Source organism: Panicum virgatum, chromosome 9K, assembly GCF_016808335.1.
Source record: "Panicum virgatum strain AP13 chromosome 9K, P.virgatum_v5, whole genome shotgun sequence".
In the NCBI taxonomy this organism is placed as follows: Eukaryota; Viridiplantae; Streptophyta; class Magnoliopsida; order Poales; family Poaceae; genus Panicum; species Panicum virgatum.
In genome coordinates, this window is record NC_053144.1 from 61343013 (window position 1) to 61363960 (window position 20948).

General features: G+C 48.0%; 1 protein-coding gene across 1 annotated transcript; it reads right to left on the bottom strand.

Moving 5' to 3' along the window:
• Positions 1 to 612: 612 nt before the first annotated feature.
• Positions 613 to 3155, bottom strand: LOC120646711 (purple acid phosphatase 4-like). The gene is made up of 7 exons (XM_039923154.1): positions 2660 to 3155; positions 1995 to 2151; positions 1814 to 1921; positions 1581 to 1708; positions 1367 to 1495; positions 1183 to 1250; positions 613 to 1089 (listed from the first exon to the last, which is right to left on the bottom strand). Exons 1-7 carry the CDS (start codon positions 2852 to 2854, stop codon positions 849 to 851), a joined length of 1026 nt encoding a protein of 341 aa, XP_039779088.1. The 5' UTR covers positions 2855 to 3155; the 3' UTR covers positions 613 to 848.
• Positions 3156 to 20948: the final 17793 nt, after the last annotated feature.

Here is a 20948-nt window from a genome sequence, read left to right on the forward strand (position 1 = left end):
CAGGCTACGAAGCGAAGCGAAACAATCAAGCGGGCAGCGGCCCCGCTCGTGTTTACTCCCGCGCTTGCTCACCCAAATTGGAGCCACGGAATAGTAGCTGATCATGGGCTCGCCCTGTTTGGATGCGGAAGTTTTTAAGTCTGGCTAAAGTTCAACCCATCACATTAGCGCTCTTGTTTGGATGAACTAGTGCTAAAGTTTAGCACTTTGGATATTAGCACTTGGATCCAAACACACCCCTGGATCCGCTCCAAAATATAAACTAGGGTCCACAGGCCATCACAGGAACATTGTTGCATGGTAAGGCAATGCCCCTCTGCCTCACGTGGTTCATGGAATGGAATGGTTGACACCCGGCGCTCCATCTGGCTCATATGGAAGCGGAGTGAGTTCCCAGTACCCCATTCCTCGGCCATCTCCCTGCTCTGTTCTATTCTCCTCTTTCACCCGCTCCGGCAAGTGCCGTCATTCGACCCACCGCACTACCCCACCTCCTCCCTTTTGCCTCTCCTCCCTCTATGAGTGTTCACCTCGTTCCGCTTGTTTTTATGTTGGGGGTGCACAACGAACATTTTGAATTTGTATCATGGTACTTTTAGAGATGGTGTCATGAGCCACATAATCTCAAAAAGCAGTGATAAATGTTGAAAGCGGTATTGAAGCACAACCTAAATATCCCTTCTCTCTGGATAGATGAACCACATACCATACTTCAGGACTAGTTAAGACTAGTACATTTCCTCTATAGACCACTTCTGCCGCTTACTACAATACCACATTCAAATTTCACACGGATGTGGGATATACCTGAACCGGTCTCTATTCTCTGTTGGTGATCTGCATCCGCCTCATTCCTCAGTGGCATAGCCAGAGGGCTGGAGGTGGCTTGTTTTCCTCAGGCTTGACTGCGTGTATTGGTACAACACATTCCCATTGACGTCATAAAAGGTGAACTCGGCTTGGTTGTGGTCGAGCTGGAGGGACATGAACCCTTGCCCATCATAGAAGAACTCAGCGTTGTCTTCGTTGGGCTGGAACACTCCTCTCCATGCTTTCGAACCGCCTCCGCTTGTGAAGTATTGGATTGGGCTGGAACAACGGAAATGTGAGCGTTGGCATTTGCCATTTGGTTATGAGTTACTGCTAAAGATGAGATCGTTTGCATATCAAACGGATGCTAACCTGTTTTTGCTGCTAATATGTTCCAGGCAGTGGTCGTGTCCGTTGATGTAGAAGTCGATGCCATTGGCCTGGAAAAAGGTATGAAAATTGTCGTTGAGAGATTCCTTTCCATTGAGCTTCTCAAGCTAATAATATGGATAGTTCTGATTTTTTTTCCTCCAAGAAATGGATAGTTCTAAGTAACCTGGAGGACTGGAAGAAGTAGCTGCAGAAGCTCCTTGGTGTCACCATGATCACTGACACTCCTCATGGTATGATGGCCCACAGCAATCTTCCACGTTGCTGTTGATTTCCTCATGGCCTCGTCCAGATCCTGTCCACACACACAAAGAAAGAGGATTGAAAAAAATCTTGCTTCGAAGACATCATCGAGCTGGTTAATCATTGATGATCCCAACCTTCAGCAAATTGGCTAAGTACTTCTCTCGAGGCGCCACTCCTCTCCAGTCATAATGATCATCTTTAGGGTGAGTCCAGTACTTCAGTTGAAATGGAGTGGTGTCAACAAAGAAGAAATCCACAATTTCTGGTTAAAAAAAGAATGATATGTTAACTGTTAGTCCCTTCTTTTTTTCCATCACAGTTTTCACACCTTTTCTATTCCTTTTCAGAAAAAAATACGACTCTGTACCTGCGTTAACGATGAACGACCTCATGCAAATGAATCGGCTGTCGATCTTTCGCAGGACTGGGCTCAGCTGTGCAAGAACATCACCCCTGTAGTCATGATTTCCCAGAACTGAAAAGGAAAATGGAAACATGATTCGCGCGAGCAAGATGAGGAGTGACGGAAAGCAAAAGCAAAAGCTTACCGAGGTACCACGGCTTCTGCAAGCTCTTGGCCGTGTAGATGTCGGTGAAGGATTGCTCGAACGCCTGGTCATCTGTGCCAGTCAGGCCGTTCTCGTAGAAGTTGTCGCCGGTGGATACGACGAAGTCGATGCCGAGCTGCTCCCCAACCTTCCCCATCTACATTGCAAACCACTCGACTCATCATCGAGTACTAGCGGTAACTTTTAGCGAGTGCACAACAGCTGGATCATCTTCCCCCCCCCCTAAAAAAAGGGATCGAAGAATGCGCTGCGCCGGCCGGCTACTGGGGCATCCACGACTTTTTCTTGAGTAAAGATAAAGAAGGAAAACCGAAGTGGCAACCGATGATGGAGACTTGCACTATTCTCATTCCTCCTCCACCCAATCAGAGCAGCAAACCAACCGGCGGTTGCCACCATGAACCCTACCCTGATGGCTGATGTTCTGAACAGGATCGTCCCCATCTTCGATGAGCAGTATGACCCTTGACCACCACCAAGATTACAATCCCAAACCTGTCTATATAGGATGACTACTGCTCGGCGTCTACATCAACGGATGTATATCTGGATAGGATTACTACTGCTCGGTGTCTAAATCAACGGATCAAGATCGTAAGAGATCGAGCTGCATGTTCTAGATCCGTCACTCGAATGTTACGTACCTGCTCGGCGACCCTGGATTGGTTGTACGTGCCCTTGCGGCCCCAGTCTCCGACGACGAGCAGGCTGAGCGACCCGTCGTTCTTGGCCGGGTGCTCCAGCCGGGCCAGCTCCGCGGCGGCCGGCGCGCACAGGAGCGCCGCCAGGGCGAGGACCGCGGCGGCGGCGGCGGCCATGGCAGCGCTGCCCTTCGCCATCGCCCCCTGCCACTCGAGAGCAAACTGGAAACGAGGTGCCACGACCGGGCCGCGGGCACCACCGACTCCCAATATATAACAGCAGCAGCAGCAGTTGCGCGCGATGGCAAGTCACCCACCACTGCCCGGTCATGTCTGGTGTCTTGCACGCATTGGCAGAGCGGCGCGGGAAGGGGGCGGAGACTCCTGCTGTCCCTGTCCGTCCAATGGGGGCGCGTGAACGGGCGAGAGACTAACAACAAGGCCAGGCCCCCCGCACGCGGCACGCCCCCCGCCAAGGCGCCAACCTTTCCGCTCTTGGGATTCCTGCTTTCGGACGATTGCTTGTGGCGCTTGGAGGCGTCCAAACCCTTGTGCTTTCGTGTCATCCACGCCCAGCGAGCGATAATGGAATGCCGTCCGAAAGGAGAACCGCGACGGCAGTGCGATCCGCGCGGGCTGTGCTCGCATTATTGGAGCGATCAGAGGAGTGGGTGAGCTGCGCGGCCAACTGGAGTGATGGGCGGCGGTAGCCGATGACTCGGATTCCTTCCGAGCTCCGACTCCCGGCAAGTGGCAGTTTTCAATCCGCCGGTAGCAGCTTGGCGTTTTTCGCAGCGGTTGCTGCTACGATCCAAGGTTTCCGCTCCAAAGCCCAATCGTTCGGGCGATTTGATTTGATTTGCTGCCGTGTTTTGCTCCATTAAAAAATGTGGACAAACCATGTGCTGCTGAATGTTGATTGCGGTAGTAGGCAGGATAGGGCAGGGTGTATGCATCTCCGGCCGGTCGATGCCCAGCGATGCTGCCATGGGAGACATGGGACCCCGGCGCGGCGCTCCATGGGGCGACGAGCCGACGACGAGACGAGACGAGACGGGGCCTCGTAGTTGGATTGGATCCCGGAGGCGTTTTCTTGGCCGGATCAGAGATCACAGCTCGGACAGGCCAGAACTGGCGACGGCTTCTCATGTCGCCTCGATTCGGCCTCGCCAGCATGTGCACATAATCTCGTTTTTTAGTCTTTGGGGGCGAGATGTGCATGCAAGTTGGTGCCAACGAACGATGATAGCGCATTATCTTTACACTATCCAAAAAGAGACACACAGACGGATAGACAGAAAGTAGATTCGCTAAGGATCGTGGTCCAAGAAGGAGGTTGAATTGAGACTTTTTCAAATTTCTATCTAGTCCTTAACCTAGATTAGTATTGCCTAATCTATAAATTTGAAACCGAGTCACTAGAGCATGCTAGCACAAGGTCCTTAGGTAGGTAAACACACTATCATGATCATGTTGCTTAAAAGATATCACACTAGCAAGATCAAAACCTAAGCAAAAGATCACACTACCATGCAAGTTGTCATAGTCAAACTACAAGCAATCAAAGACAAGAGTAACAACAAAAGGATTTAATTGCTTGAAATGAAAGTGAGAGACACGAGACAACCGGATTTTTTCCCGTGGTATCGAGGAGTTGACGCTCCCCCCTAATCCACGTTGGAGCACCCACACAAGGTTATAGCTCCCTTGCTTCAACAAGGAGCAAGTGATCACTAAGAATGCTCTTTCTCCATCTCCGGAACGGCGAGCTTCACACAGTGTACAATCTTCTTATCTTGGGGCTCCCACAAACACCAAGAGCTCACCAAGAACCTCCCGATCACCAAGACCGGCTAGGTGCCGTCAAACACCAAGAGTAACAAGCTCCTAAGCCTTCACTTGACCTACACTCAGTTGGCCCTAGCTCAAGCACACTTGCTACACTTGCAAATGATGGATTCTTCAAGATTGAAGCACAAACAAAATGCTAGATCTTCTCTTGTTTGCTCAAAGCACTTTCTTTTCTTCTCAAGGGTGGCCTCAAGTATTCAAGGTGTCAAAGGCAACTGAAATGAGCCATGGGGTGTCCTTATATATAGTGGAAAGAGTAACATAGCCGTTGGAAGTCCACTGCAGAAAAACCGTGAGCACCGGAAGAACCGATGTGTGTCAGTTTTGAGGCGTCGGTTCAACCGGTCTCTCTGTGTCCAAATTGTAGCCGTTGGGGTTCTGACACAGTATCCAGGCTTGCGTCATTGCACCGGTGAATGCTCCGTAGGGGCATCGGTTCAACCGGTGCTGAAGAAGGTTCACTGACCAACACAAACAAGCTCCCTGGAACATAGGACGTCTGATGCACCGGTGCTTTGATTCTGAAGCGTCGGTTCAACCGGTGCTGAAGAGAAGTTGAAGTCCACCAAAACATGCTCTCTGGAACATGGTACATCCAATGCACCGGTGCTTATCTTTTGACCGTCGGTTCAACCGGTGCTAGAGAGTTTTTGACTTGACTCTTGCCTGCATCCAGAGAAGATAGACCGACGGGGCATCGGTCCTTCCTCCAAGCATCGGATGCTCCGACGCTAGGGCACCGGTTCAACCGGTGCTGCTGTTTTTCTTTGTTTTCAGCTGAATTGACTTGGATTCGAGTATAACTTCGATTGTTTCTTGTTCCAAGCGTTGTGTTGACTTCTATTGACTATCTTGGGCTGTTTTTGAGCGAGTGTGCATGATTTCTAAGGCCAACTCAATTTTGATCAAGCTACTAACTCATGAACTCCTCTTAATAGTACGGTCAAGAACTAAAAACTATAAACCCTATCTAAATCAAGTGTCCTTCATCTCCTTGTGACACTTGAGACTAGAAATATCCTTAATCTTTGAAAAAGAGTCCTTGGCACGCATGGTTGTTCCGAATTGAGGGGTCTCTTTTCACATTCCATATGAGACTTAACTAATCATTAATATTTCCTTCAAAACATACGTTAGTCGCATACGGTTGTCATTAATCACCGAAACTTACTATTAGCATCTATCGGCCTAGATGCACTTTAATCTCCCCCTTTTTGGTGATTGATGACAACACAAAGTAGAGATACACAAGATATGAAATTGAAAACGATAAACAAGCATGCATTACTTCGAAATAAAGCACATGTAGGGACATGTCAACACAGAGCATACACAATATCCAAATAACATGTCCATACACAAAAACCATGAAGATCCAATCACGCCACAAACCACCAAGCTCCCCCTATCTCTACTCCCCCTATCTATCTCCCCCTTTGGCAACAAAGCACCAAAAAGAAAGGCGATCTAATCCTGAGCTGGAGAAGGCGGGGTCTTCCGGCTGGGTCCGGTGGAAAACTGAGCGGCGGAGTCATCGGCGTCGACCGAAGAAGACTTCTGCTCGACCGGAGTCGTCGGAGCAGCAGAAGTAGCTAGTGTAGCGGTAGAAGCTAGCTCGGCGACGACCGTGGAGTCCGTCGGAGGGGCAGACGTGACGGGAGTCAGGTCTGGCTGAGTAGGGCGCACGACGGAAGGACGGAGCACCTCGGGCTGTGAAGGCGACTCAAACGTGAGTGACTGAACTGACGGGTGCTGGAGCTGGTGTAGGATCCGCTGCTGCCTAAGGAACTCTGCACGCTGCTCGGTAGTCCAAACACTAGGCTGTGGAGCAGGTGCCGGAGCAGAAGTGGAAGTAGCAGCAGGGCTAGCAAACAATCCAGTCGGAAGAAAAGATGATACCGGGAAGGATGCCAGAGGTGTCTGCACGAAACCGCCAACAGGTGGAGCAGGTGCTGTGGGGTCGAACTGAAGCTGCTGGGGTGTGGGGAGCTGAGGCTCAGGCAGTCCAGTGTGACGGTATAGCTGACCGAAGCATCCCGAGAAGAATGTGAACATCTGCTGCTGAATCTGGGACTGCTGCTGTAGCTGTAGCCTCATGGCCTCCTACTGCTGTCGAATCCCCTCAAGCACTAAAGTCTGGGCCTCCTGCTGGCGAGCCTGCTCGGCTTGCATACTCAGCTGAGCTGCAGCAAACCGGTCCTGCTGGTCAGAGAGCCGAGTAAGTATAGCTGCAAGAGAGTCTGGCTGTGTGACCTGTGCAGTGGTAACTGGAGGAGCAGGGGCTCGTGCTGCACCGGAGGATCCTGCCTCATCGTCATGAGCACCTCGAGGAACAGTAACAGTGGGAATGAAATCCTCGTCATCCTCCGAGTCCTCTGAATCTGTGATTAGGTAGTGTGGGAGCTGGGCCTCTGCTGCTGCTAGTGAAGCGTCCTCGGCTGCTGTCGGATCGTCTGCAACTCTGCCCTCAGCCAAGGTACGCTCATCCAGAACCCGCTGTGCTAGGCGCTGGCCTCTCGAGCCACGACGACCGTCTCGAGGAGTAGCAGGTGAGTAAAAACTGAAGTGTGTCCTCGACTGCTCCAGCTCATCCATATGTTCATTCTGACTTAGCTGAGCCAGAATCTAGCAGATCCAATGAGTGAAGGGGTGACGACGGTGAACAGTCATCCCATCCATGATCACGTCTTCTAGCTCGCAAATGAAGAAGTCGACAAGGTCAAAGTCACGACCTGACATGATGTATAGTAAGAGCCACTGCTGCAGAGCTGTAATCCCCTCGTTGTACCCAATCCGGAACAGCAGACTCTTCCTCAGAGCTAGGTGGATAGAGTGTGCCATGGGAGTCAGCCTGTCTGGAGTCCTCGGTGTGCCAGGCAGGAAGGGCTGCTGAAAGAGAACACTGATCTCCTCGTCAGATGGGACGTGAGACTCATGAGGACGACGAGGAGGCACCGTGCTGCCATAAGCCTAATAGTGCACGAAGTGTGGCTCCTCGGCAATCTGAACTCCAAGGAGGGTAGCCAGTCGAGCTCGGGTCAAACGATAGTGCCTCTCCTGGAACATGAAGTCGATAAACTGCCGGTCCTCCTCAATAAACAGAGTGGCGTAGAAGACTCGAACCCACTCTCGAATGTATCTGGACCTCTCACTGAGTAGAGCAGGCAAACCAACATATCTCTTGAAGAGAGGAAGCACTGGAGTCCCACCTGCTACTACTCGCATAGCTACCCAATGGAGCATCTTGTGCTCACTGATCTTGATATCCAACTGGCAGTAGGTGTGGTAAAAAGACTCCTGGAGTAGGGTGTGAAAGCGACGATCAACTCCAACGTCTCTATGCTCGGGAAACCACTGCTTCGGGGTGACATACCTCAGTCTCTTGACCCTAGGTCCTGGAATACCCCTGAGATCAAATAGCTCAACCTCGGGCAGCTCCTCGCCACTGTCCTGACCTCCTATCTCAGTGCCACTGTCGGTGTGCTGCTGCTGTGGATGACCTGCTCCCCCCTGCGTGCCACCACCTCGAGTCCGTGGACGTGAGCGGGACTCAGGTGTGGTCTGAGCTGTCTGAGTACATCCTGAGCGACGTAACTGCTGCTGTGGCTCCCCCTGAGCCTGAGGATCCCTGATCCGAAGTGATCCCTGCCTGTCTGCAGCATCTGCAACTGCCTCTGCCTGCTCTCGCTCGCGGTCCTCACGGGTGCGCTTCTTCTTCTTCTGCACAACCATCTTACCCTTGCCCTTCTTGTCACCAGCCATCTGACATAGAAGCATAACATGGAATGATATGAGCCTAAAACAATGATATCTAGTGGATATCTGTCCAAATACCACACTAAGGGATTTGCAAGATCAAGAAAAGGTGTGTGTATATGTGCATGTGTGCAAAGGATGATGTATCAATGGAATTTCACATCGCCGAAGAGTGTATAGGCCATACCCTTGCAAAACAGAGAAGAACCCGAAGAAAAACCTAAAAGGCAATTCCTCGAACACCTTGAGGGCGCCCAAGCAAAGGGTGTAGAGGATGGAATAGATCCCTGGCTGCGCCACGAGGAGGGCAAAGGAGTAGGGGAGCGCGCGTGCGGAGGTGAGGAAGGTGCTGCGGCGGCGCTGGGGATTGTAGATGGCAGCGGCGCGCGGAGCTCAGGCGGCGCAGGGCGGCGCAGTCGTGGCGTGGGCGCAGGCGTGGCGCGTGAGCGGGCGCTGGCGTGCGGCGTGGCGCGGCGGCGTAGAGCTCAGGCGGCGGCGGAGGCACTAGTGGGCGGCGGTGCAGAGGAGCGGCGGTGGCGGCGCGGCGTACGGGCGAAGACACGGGAGCAGGGGCGTCAGTTTCGCGAGGAAGAAGAAAGGATAGAGACTGACTTGCGGGGCCCGCGGAAAGGTTATGTGTAACAGGACGTGCGGGCCCGCCAACCCTAAGGCATCGGAAGTTCCGATGGTTTAGAGAAAAGAGCATCGGTGTAATCACCGGTTTGAGTTTGACCAGATCTGATTTGGTTGAAAACGTGGTCAAAAGGGGCACCGGAAGATCCGCTACTGAGGCACCGGAACATCCGACGGGCGTCGGTGCATTGGCAGGAGTAAGGTCCAGAGACTCTGCAAGGGCCAACACTCCACGCAGTAGCACCGGTTGAACCGATGCTGAGACGTCGGTTCATCCGCCAACCATCGGAAGCACTGGTGGCCATCGGTGTAACAGTCGGAGGTTGTTCCAGAGACGATGCAGAAACTGAGCCACGAAGACTTTAAGCACCGGTTGAACCGATGCAGTGAAAAAACCAGGCGTCGGTTTAACCGGTGGTTAAGGAAAATTTCTGCTGAACTACAAGCTCTACTTCTGATCCAAATTCTCAAAACCAAAGCCATAAACACCCAATTTGGACCATTTTCGAGAGACAACCTCACCCCTCAAACACTCATACTAAGTGCTCGCAAGCTTTTATATAAACATAGGCAAATTAAGATCCAAGTGAGGTTTTTAAACACAAAAACCAAATGTATGAGCCACTTTGCCTAAGAACTTAGAGATTGAAACTTTAAGTTCGATAGGACATGGCTCAATAGGCATGAAAGCGCAAAATTGATCTTATCACTCTTGTGGAGATGATATATCATATTTAGCATGAATATCTTTCTCGAAGTGTGATTTGCTCTCTTGTGATGCTACTAACGTGATGCAATGCCAATGCAAAGCGAGAAATTAAACATGGATGCATTCTATATGACAAGCACATGCATTGCAAAAATTTAAATCTATCTTGTCAAGTTTGAACCCTCGGCAAGCTTCTTCATGATGAACCATTCTTCATGCCATGAGCAAAACCAAAACCACCGGCTCATGCAAGACCCATGTTCATCACTATCTTGACAAGGTTAGACAAGCCCCTAGCACATGTACATATGAAATGCATCTATATGACAAGGCAGTTATATGACGTTAGAAGCATCTAAAACGTTAAGCTCACTTCGCAACCTACAAAAGGTGCTCTCATCTAGAGGTTTGGTGAAGATATCCGCCAATTGATCTTCGGAACGAACACCACAAAGTAGTATATCATTCCTTGCCACATGATCTCTTAGAAAGTGATGGCGAATATCTATGTGCTTGGTACGAGAGTGTTGAACCGGGTTATTAGCTATTTTAACAGCACTCTCGTTATCACAAAGGAGCGGAATCCTATCTAATACTACACCATAGTCCAAGAGGCTTTGCTTCATGTAGAGGATTTGAGCACAACAAGCCCCGGCGGCAATGTATTCCGCCTCCGCGGTTGACAAGGCCACGTAATTTTGTTTCTTTGAAGACCAAGAGACTAAGGAACGCCCTAGCAAGTGGCACCCACCCGATGTACTCTTGCGATCCACATGACATCCGGCAAAGTCTGAATCCGAGTATCCCAAGAGTGTAAAACTAGCGTCTTTGGGGTACCACAAGCCTATGCTAGGCGTATGCTTGAGATATCTAAGGATCCTCTTAACGGCACTAATGTGAGATTCCTTAGGATTAGCTTGAAAGCGAGCACACATGCATACGCTAAACATGATATCGGGCCTAGATGCGGTTAGGTAAAGAAGTGACCCAATCATAGAACGATAGATAGTTTGGTCAACCGATTTACCTCCCTCATCCAAGTCAAGATGTCCATTAGTTGGCATTGGAGTCTTGATCGGCTTGCAATCATCCATCTTGAATTTCTTGAGTATATCCTTTGTATACTTTTCTTGATGGATGAAAGTCCCTTCCTTCAATTGCTTGATTTGAAACCCAAGGAAGAAATTGAGCTCACCGATCATGGACATCTCGAATTCCCTAGCCATCATTTCTCCAAATTCTTTGCAAAGAGTGGGGTTAGTTGAACCAAAAATGATATCATCAACATAAATTTGACATACGAACAACTCTTCATTGATGATTCTCGTGAATAGAGTTGTATTCACCCTCCCGATTTTGAAGCCCTTGTTGAGAAGGAAGTCACGAAGGTGTTCATACCAAGCCCTTGGCGCTTGCTTGAGCCCGTAGAGAGCCTTGTGCAACCTATAAACATGATTAGGATATCTAGGGTCCTCAAACCCGGGAGGTTGTTCAACAAACACCAACTCATTAATCAAGCCATTTAAGAACGCACTCTTCACATCCATTTGAAAGAGTTTCATGTTATGATGTGAAGCGTACGCTAAAAGGATACGGATGGCTTCTAGTCTTGCAACGGGGCAAAGGTTTCACCAAAATCCAACCCTTCAACTTGTGCGAAGCCCTTTGCCACAAGTCTTGCCTTGTTGCGAATCACTGCACCATGCTCATCTTGTTTGTTGCGGAAGACCCACTTGGTACCAATGATATTCTTGTCTTGAGGACGTTCTTCAAGAACCCAAACTTCATTGCGGGTGAAGTTGTTGAGCTCTTCTTGCATGGCTATCACCCAATCCGGGTCCTCAAGAGCTTCATCTATATTTGTGGGTTCCAAGGAAGAAACAAACGAGTAATGTTCACAAAAGGAGGCATATTGACTGTAACACCCCGGTGTTAATTTTGATGCTAACATCGTGCTTAATAGCTAATTAAGGTTAATCACAATCGTTAGCGTTAACCGAGTTCACGCGGTAAACGTCGTTTTAGCAGTGTTCGATCGCGTTTTTGTCTCTGATCCGAGCTTCAAATCAACTTTCGCCCAAAACAAAAGTTGTAGCTCTTATCGTTCTCTACAACTTCTATTTTGGCCAAATTTCACATTCCAATGTAAAATTTGGAGTTTTGGTTGGTCAAAGTCAGCTGAAAACCACTCAATCTCTGTCAACGGTGACCTCCCTGTTTTGCTCAGTGCACCGCCGGCCCTCGACGTTGGCGTCGCCACGCGTCGGCCGTCGCGGCGAACCTCGTTCCCTGTGAGCCGTCTTATCCACTTCCAGTGCCCGTCCCTATCCGAACCATTCCCTTCTCCAACCTTCCTCGCGTGCACGCCGAGCTGAGCTCGAGCTCAGTGTCGTCGCCGGCGTCCTCCGGCCGTCCTCCGCCGCTGTTCTTCGCGCCCCTTCTCGATTCCCCGCACCCCAACCCTCTTCGCCTCACCCCGCACCTCCAACGCCTCTTCCCCGAGCCGACTGACCCGCTCCGCGGCCGAATCGGCCTTCCAACCGCCGGCCGTCATCACCGAGCCCGCCGAACTTCGCCCTCGCCGTCGAACTTCCCTCTCCGGCCTCCTTCCGCTCAAATCGAGTCGCCGGTGAGCTTCTCCGCGCTCTCCGCTCCCTTCCCAACCCCATCCCCGCCTGAATCCCGCACCGCCGGAGCCGGAGCGCCGCCGCGGAAGCCCTGCTGCGCCACCGGCGCATGCCGCGCGCCGCCCTCACGCGAGCCTGCTCGCCGCCGCCGCGCGCCCCGAGGTCGCCGAGCACCCCTCGCCGTCGCGCCGCCCTATTCCACGGTCGTCCTGCCCCGCCACGGCCGGAACGGCGCCGCCGCCGCACGCCGCCGCGGGCTGCTGCCGTCCTGCCGCCGCCACCGCCTGCGCGCGCCCTTGCGCCGCCCCGCGGGCGCTCGGGTCCCCCCCCCCGAGCACGCGCCGCCCGCGCCCGCCCGGCTGGCCAGCCGGCCCCCTTTCCGGCCGCCGCGTGCGCGCTCAGCGCGCCGCCGGCACGCGTGCGGGGCAGAGCAGGGGAGCTCCCCTTTCCCCTCTCTGTTCCCCTGCCGGGTGGGACCCGCGGTCAGGGAGAGTGGGGGAGGTTAGAGTAGATTTAGTTCTTTTTTTTATTTCGGCTGAAGCTTTGTAAATGCATAAGCTTTGTAAATGCATAATAAATCGCAGGAAAATGCTATAAACGCAAACTCAATTTTGTTAGCTTCGTGAGGTTCAGAACTTTAGAGGAAAATTATCCTTGCTTGTGTTACATTAGTGTTGCTTGTGCTATATTTTGCTTTGTGCTTAAGCTTGTTTAATTTATTTCTACAGCTATAGATTGTCGAAAAATTATGAAATTTATTCAGTAGATTACTCTTTGTATTTGTAGTCCACTGAAAAATTTCCAGGTGCATGGCCTATGTGTAGGTTTGTGGATCTATTGTTGTTTGATTTCCTTTTCTAGAGTTAAAGTAAATGCTTTTATATATCAGTAATTGTTGGAAATTTATTTATGCACTCCTTATCAGTAGTGTTTCATGATAGAAAAGTTGTGCTACTAGATCGTTGCGGTTTGTTAAGTTTTTGTGTTTAGCTAGTTCCTAGCTTTAGTCTTTCTTTATTTTCACCGTGGCTAAGCAATGCCTGATTGCTTCTTTTTGTTTGTGGTGCACCTAGCCTTCTTAATGCAAGTTTAAGTAGTGTTGTTGAAAGGAAACACTTCAGGCTAAGCGCCGTTGGAAATTAAACCTGCCAAGCAGCACCAAGTCGTTTCCTTTATCGCTAGTTTTCAGGGTTGTTCGTTAAATGATTGCCGTCATATCTTCTTTTACTCGCATTGCATTGCCTCCTGAGTACCTTGCACCGTTGTAACTCCTGCATGTCATCTTTTTATTCGTGTAGACGCCATGAACGACGCTGTCCACGAGCTAGTTGCTGAGCCGGTCCAGGAGCCACGAGCAGGAGCGCAGCAGGAGGACACCGTTGAGCAAGACCCGGAGACCTAGTTAACTCCGCTGACCTGCAAGGCAAGCCCCAGAGCATAACCATAATTTAAAATTATTCAATGTTTATTTAAGTATTGTGCATTTATGTTCTAGGAGTTGAATGGAACCATAGTATGCATGTTTTCCCTAGGTACCGTGGGCCTATACTAGTATGCAGGTGTCGATAGAAATGCTTTGCTAAATAGGATTTCGGTAGAAGTCGAGTGATTGCTGTCACTCGCGAGTTTAGGATCTTGATCCCTTAGCTTTGGCTTGGAAAGGCGTTGATGAGTAAAAAGAATTGGAGACCGGGCGGGAATGAGTTAGAATAGATGAGAAAATGAACTCCCGCCTGTGTCGATTGAGGACCGTACCGTTGTTGGCCCTGATGACCGAGTTTGAACAGTACTAACCACATACCGGAAGTAGCAGGTAGTCGAAACCGGTAAGCTGTGTACCACATTACAGCGGTGATTTGAATTCCGCCATGCTACGCTGGGTGTGGGAGTTGGCGGGTGTTGGATAGGATGCCGCCTCCGGGTTCTCCGGGAGTTCACCGCGAGGGGCCCATCACCTGGGTTTTAGCAGGCGTAGTTCAGATGCCGTGGTAATGTGGAAACAGTTGACGCGCATGGCCCGGCGGGGCTTACATGTGTCGTGTGAGTTAGGTCCACCTTGCAAGGTTAAATCGGATCGATTCGCCGTCTCTCTCGGTTAAGAGAACTTTGGTCACTGCGTCACATCGTAGTAAGAAGTGGAATAAGTATTAAAAGGTAGCGATGGAATGCTTTACCTGTTGTTCTGAAGATTAATCTAATCTACCATGTGTGCTCTAGATGATTAGGCGAACTTAGTTAATACTTGATATACTAAACGGCGCTAAAATATTGAAAATAAGGATTCACTCCTAGTAGCATTTCAGCAAAAGAATTCCAGAACCAAAAAGCCTTGCATGTCTAGGTAATGGGCTAAGTATACCCAGAGTCGGGTAAGCCTTGCTGAGTATTAGTATACTCAGGGTTGTTGTTGTAACCTTTTTAGCAGGTTGTGTCCCCGCTGACTTCGAGGAGATCTGTGCATCCTGGATTGGACAGCCGCTTCCTCCGGGTTGGACCATCGAGTGGGCCCCGTCTTCCCCGTGAAGGTTGGGCAGGTTGGCGTCACATCGGTGGGCAGGATGTGGAGCTCACCTTTTATCGTCGTCGTAACTATCGTATTGTATTTTGAACTCAGTTTTAAACTTCCGCTGTGTTTTAAACTCTGTCGCTTGTATTAAGACTTTTATGTAAAACTTGTGTTGTAAATTATTTTGAAGACTTCTGTATGCTGGTAACACCTGTGCTCGTCTTCGTACGGGTCTAAGTGCAATTGTGATCCTGGAGTACAGTAGTTTAATCGGGATTTTACCCAACAGCCTGTCAGGTTACACCGTTTTAAGTGCACAGTAACTTGATTAAGTATTAAGATGATGGTTGGTGCATTTAAGCCGGTTTAATTTGGACGGTGCTGCTACATTGACGTCTTCGAGTTCTTACTCCACTGGAGGGGTTACCCATGACCAAGTCAATGGGATGATTTCTTGAAGTTCTTGTAAGCCTCTCTTGTGCTTGAGACGTTGATTCTTCTAGTGATTCGACATCTTGATCTTGAGCTTGGGCTTGTTCACTCGTGATGTGCGTGTCATCAAATGGAAGTTGTTCTTCAACCACTTGTTTATTTTGAGCATCATGGAAAGGAGGTGAGGCATCATCTTCTTCATCGGATGACTCATCATGGTGATGTGATGATGTAGTCTTGTCTTCATCCTTTGAGTCATCCTTGGAAGTGACTTCAACTTCAGTGGATGAGGCTTGTAGCTCTTCTACCTCCTCCTTTGGCTCGACTTGCCCAATAGTGATGTTCTTCATGACTTCTCGAAGTGGTTCATCACCTACATCATCACAAGAGAAAACTTCCCCTTGGGAGTCATTAGTCTCATCAAACTCCACATCACAAGTTTCTTCAATCTTGCTTGTAGCACTATTGAATACTCGATATGCTTTGGAGTTTGATGAATAACCAATAAGAAAACCAACATCACATCTACTTTCAAACTTGTCTAGGTGCTTCCTTTTCTTGAAGATGTAGCATTTGCAACCAAACACCCGGAAGTAGGAGATGTTGGGCTTCCTCCCAATGAGAAGCTCATAGGGTGTCTTTCCCAAGAAGCGGTGAAGATAAACTCGGTTGGATGCATGGCATGTGGTGTTGATGACTTCCGCCCAAAATCTTTGTGAGATGCCATAGTCATCCAACATTGCTCTTGCAAGAGTGATCAATGTCTTGTTCTTCCTCTCCACCACTCCATTTTGTTGGGGTGTGTATGTTGATGAAAACTCATGCTTGATCCCCAAGTCGTTGCAAAGCTCTTCTACTTGAGTGTTCCTAAACTCCGTGCCATTGTCACTCCGGACCTTCACAACACTTGACTCAAATTCATTTTGAGCTTGCTTGACAAAAATCTTGAAGATCCCCATAGTCTTGCTCTTGTCCTCTAAAAAGAAAGTCCAAGTATATCTAGAATAATCATCAACAATTACAAGACAATAGATATTACCGCCAAGAGTTTTGTAGGTGGTTGGCCCAAAGAGATCCATGTGTAGTAGATCCAAGCTTCTTGATGTTGACAAATAAGCCATCATGGGATGTGATGATGCAAATTGCTTCTCGGCTTGACAAGCACTACACAATTTGTTTTTGTCAAATGTAACATCTTTAACACCAACCACCATACCTCGTTTGAAGGCCTTCTTGAGTTGGCTCATGCCAATATGAGCAATGCGGTGATGCCAAAGCCAACCCATGGAGTTCTTGGAGAAAAGACATGTCGCCAAGCTTGCATCATTAGATGAGAAATCAACAAGTTAAATGTTACCAGTGTCGAAATCCTTTGAATATTAAACTCTTGTCATCCTTGCTTGTCACTATAACCTCACTATCACTAAAGGTGCATATTAGTCCTAAATCACAAAGTTGAGCAATAGATAACAAATTGAAACTAACCGACTCAACAAGCAACACATTAGAAATAGAGAGATCCTTGGTAATGGCTACCTTACCCAAACCTACCACTTTTCCTTTTGAGTTGTCACCAAAGGTGACATGTTCATAATCGCCCACATCTTCATCTAGTGAGGTGAACATCTTTACATAGCCGGTCATGTGTTGTGTACATCCGCTATCAAGCACCCAATGCTTGCCACCGGCTTTGTAGTTCACCTACACACAAATGAATCACTTTTGAGGTTTGGGAACCCATGCAAGTTTGGGTCCTTTGACATGAGTTACTAAAGCTTTAGGAACCCATAGTTGGCGTGGTAGCTTTCCCTTAATTTGAGTGCCAATAAACTTTGTCTTAACCTTGACACTTTTAAGCTTGCTTAATAAGAAATGATTTTCATTGAATTGAGGAGGTGGACGAGTAGGGATTGGACACTCCCTTGTGTGATGCCCGGTGACTTGACAATGTTGACAATATGAGTCCACTTTCTTGTTGAAGCATGCCATGAGCTCCGGCGACTTGGGACAATTTTCCAGAGGGTTGGGAAATGATCCAAGTCCATTTGTCCCAAAGTGCCTTGCATTGTGGAAGAGAATCTGCTTATGCAAGTATTCTCCTCTTGTCACATTGAATATGCATTTGGTCATGCTTTCAAGTTCCTCCTCAAGTTGTTTTTTCCTATTATGGTTAGTCTTTGAACAAGAAGGAGAAGCATGATGACAAGTAATAGGGTGAGGCAACTCCACAAGATCATCACAAGAAATAGCTATATTGACTTTGATGACTTTCTTTTGAGATTCTTTAAGTTCTTCATCCAAAGCATCAAAGGCAAGGTCAAGTTCTTGATATTTCATATTTAAGTTAGCACAATCAAGCTTAAGCTTCTTGTTGCATGAAGTAAGTGACTTGTTAAGCACAACTACTTCCTCATATTTAACATTCAATTCATCATGCTTAACAAGTAGCTTGTCATGCTCCTCTTTAAGTTGCTTGCTAGGAACAATACTTGTTTCATGAGTTTCTACTACCTCATTATGCCTAACAATCAACTCATTATTTGAGGCCTTAAGCTTGGCATATTCAATTTCAAGAACTTTACATTTTGATTTGTACTTCTTGATCACTTGTTGGTACTCTTCTAGGATGTTTTGCACTTCATTAGGAGATAAGCAATGTTCACTTTCATCACTAGAGGAGTCTTCATCATCACTTACCTTGGAGTTACCTCTTGCCATGAAGCACATGAGTGGTGGAGGTAGAGGTGCCTCATCACCATCATCTTCATCATCATGCATGGCAATCCCCACAATCTTTTTCTTGGATTCTTCATCACTTGAGTCATCATTTGAGGATTCACCATCCGTGATCCATTCTCCAAGGAAAGCCTTAACCTTCTCTTTTCTTGTGAAAGACCCTTTCTTCTTGTGGTCCTTCTTCTCATAACTTTTCTTTGAAGTCTTGTATTGATTGTCACCATCTTCTTGTTTTTTGTTGAGCTTTGAAGGCTCTGGACAATCATATGAGAGGTGACCATATTTGCCACAATTGTAACAAACTTTCTTGACATTGTCCTTGCTCTTCCGGGTATGAAACTTGTTTTTCTTGGGGTCATAGTTGTACCCTCTCTTGTTCAACCTTGACATCATCTTGGAGGTCTTCCTCATGAGAAGTGCTAGCTCAACATCACCATCTTCATCACTTGAATCTTCGTTATCTTCATCTTCGCTTGAGCTTGGTGATGGAGCTTTGCACTTGTTCTTTTTCTTGGACTTATGATCACTCTTAGCTTTGAGTGCAAGATCTCTTTGTCTTGCGGTGGATCAACTTCTCCCAAGAGAAACATCTCATGAGACCGAATCTTCTCAACAACATCACTCACTTCAAGCGTTTCAAGATCCTTCTCATAGAGCAATGAGGTGACGATGTTGTACTTGGATTTGTGTAGACAATGTAGGATCTTCCGGATGATGTCACTATTAGACAAAGGAGAAATTTCAAGAGTGTTAATGTCCTCAATAAGCACATTCAATCGAGCAAAAATTTGTTCAACCAACTCATTTGGAAGCATTTTGAATTCATTAAGTTTTTCCTTAAGCACTTGATATTTTTCTTCACAAAGCTTTTTAGAACCAACATAGATAGCTTCAAGTGCTCCCCAAATTTCATGAGAGGTCTTTTTGCTATGAACACGAGCAAAGATCTCCTCACTAAGAGCATCAAATAAAGCATTCTTTGCTCTAGCACCATATTTAACTTGGTCTTCATTCCAAGGACCGACTATAGGTTTCTCCGTGACCGCCCATGCGATGGGATTAATAGCCTCAAGGTAACCCGCCATGCGAGCTTTCCAATAAGCATAGTTTATCCCATCGAGCTTGGGTGGACCACCACTTCCCCCGGCCATACTCTAGGATTTTAAGCCTAAAAAGAGAGCCCTTGCTCTGATACCAATTGTAAGGATCGTGGCCCAAGAAGGGGGGGTTGAATTGGGACTTTTTCAAATTTCTATCTAGTCCTTAACCTAGACTAGTATTGCCCAATCTATAAATTTGAAACCGAGTCACTAGAGCATGCTAGCACAAGGTCCTTAGGTAGTTAAACACACTATCATGATCATGTTGCTTAAAAGATATCACACTAGCAAAATCAAAACCTAAGCAAAAGATCACACTACCATGCAAGTTGTCCTAGTCAAACTACAAGCAATCAAAGACAAGAGTAACAACAAAAGGATTTAATTGCTTGAAATGAAAGTTAGAGACACGAGACAACCGGATTTTTTCCCGTGGTATCGAGGAGTTGACGCTCCCCCCTAATCCACGTTGGAGCACCCACACAAGGGTATAGCTCCCTTGCTTCACCAAGGAGCAAGTGATCACTAAGAATGCTCTTTCTCCATCTCCGGAACGGCGAGCTTCACACCGTGTACAATCTTCTTGTCTTGGGGCTCCCACAAACACCAAGAGCTCACCAAGAACCTCCCGATCACCAAGACCAGCTAGGTGCCGTCAAACACCAAGAGTAACAAGCTCCTAAGCCTTCACTTGACCTACACTCAGTTGGCCCTAGCTCAAGCACACTTGCTAAACTTGCAAAGGATGGATTCTTCAAAGTTGAAGCATAAACAAAATGCTAGATCTTCTCTTGTTTGCTCAAAACACTTTCTTTTCTTCTCAAGGGTGGCCTCAAGTATTCAGGGTGTCAAAGGCAACTGAAATGAGCCATGGGGTGTCCTTATATAGAGTGAAAAGAGTAACATAGCCGTTGGAAGTCCCCTGCAGAAAAACCGTAAGCACCGGAAGAACCGATGAGTGTCAGTTTTGAGGCGTCGGTTCAACCGGTCTCTCTGTGTCCAAATTGTAGCCGTTGGGGTTCTGACACAGTATCCAGGCTTGCGTCATTGCACCGGTGAATGCTCCGTAGGGGCATCGGTTCAACCGGTGCTGAAGAGGTTCACTGACCAACACAAACAAGCTCCCTGGAACATAGGACATCTGATGCACCAGTGCTTTGATTCTGAAGCGTCGGTTCAACCGGTGCTGAAGAGAAGTTGAAGTCCACCAAAACATGCTCTCTGGAACATGGTACATCCAATGCACCGGTGCTTATCTTTTGACCGTCGGTTCAACCGGTGCTAGAGAGTTTTTGACTTGACTCTTGCCTGCATCCAGAGAAGATAGACCGACGGGGCATCGGTCCTTCCGCCAAGCATCGGATGCTCCGACGCTAGGGCACCGGTTCAACCGGTGCTGCTGTTTTTCTTTGTTTTCAGCTGAATTGACTTGGATTCGAGTATAACTTCGATTGTTTCTTGTTTCAAGCGTTGTGTTGACTTCTATTGACTATCTTGGGCTGTTTTTGAGCGAGTGTGCATGATTTCTAAGACCAACTCAATTTTGATCAAGCTACTAACTCATGAACCCCTCTTAATAGTACGGTCAAGAACTAAAACTATAAACCCTATCTAAATCAAGTGTCCTTCATCTCCTTGTGACACTTGAGACTAGAAATGTCCTTAATCTTTGAAAAAGAGTCCTTGGCACGCATGGTTGTTCCGAATTGAGGGGTCTCTTTTCACATTCCATATGAGACTTAACTAATCATTAATATTTCCTTCAAAACATACGTTAGTCGCATACGGTTGTCATTAATCACCGAAATTTATCATTAGCATCTATCAGCCTAGATGCATTTCACCAATCTGCAGTTTTGGACAGTGCCACGTCGTATTTGACTTGAAATTTCTCTTGCTTTTGGAGGAAGAACTAAAATTTTGATTGCGATGCTAACCGTGA

Excerpts from the sequence above, each read along its gene's own strand:
- LOC120646711 (XM_039923154.1), bottom strand. The coding sequence starts at position 2,854 with ATGGCGAAGGGCAGCGCTGCCATGGCCGCCGCCGCCGCCGCGGTCCTC. Across the intron at positions 2,152-2,659 it reads AATCCAGGGTCGCCGAGCAG|ATGGGGAAGGTTGGGGAGCA; the intron begins GTACGTAACATT and ends TTTGCAATGTAG. Across the intron at positions 1,251-1,366 it reads TACTTCTTCCAGTCCTCCAG|GCCAATGGCATCGACTTCTA; the intron begins GTTACTTAGAAC and ends ACCTTTTTCCAG.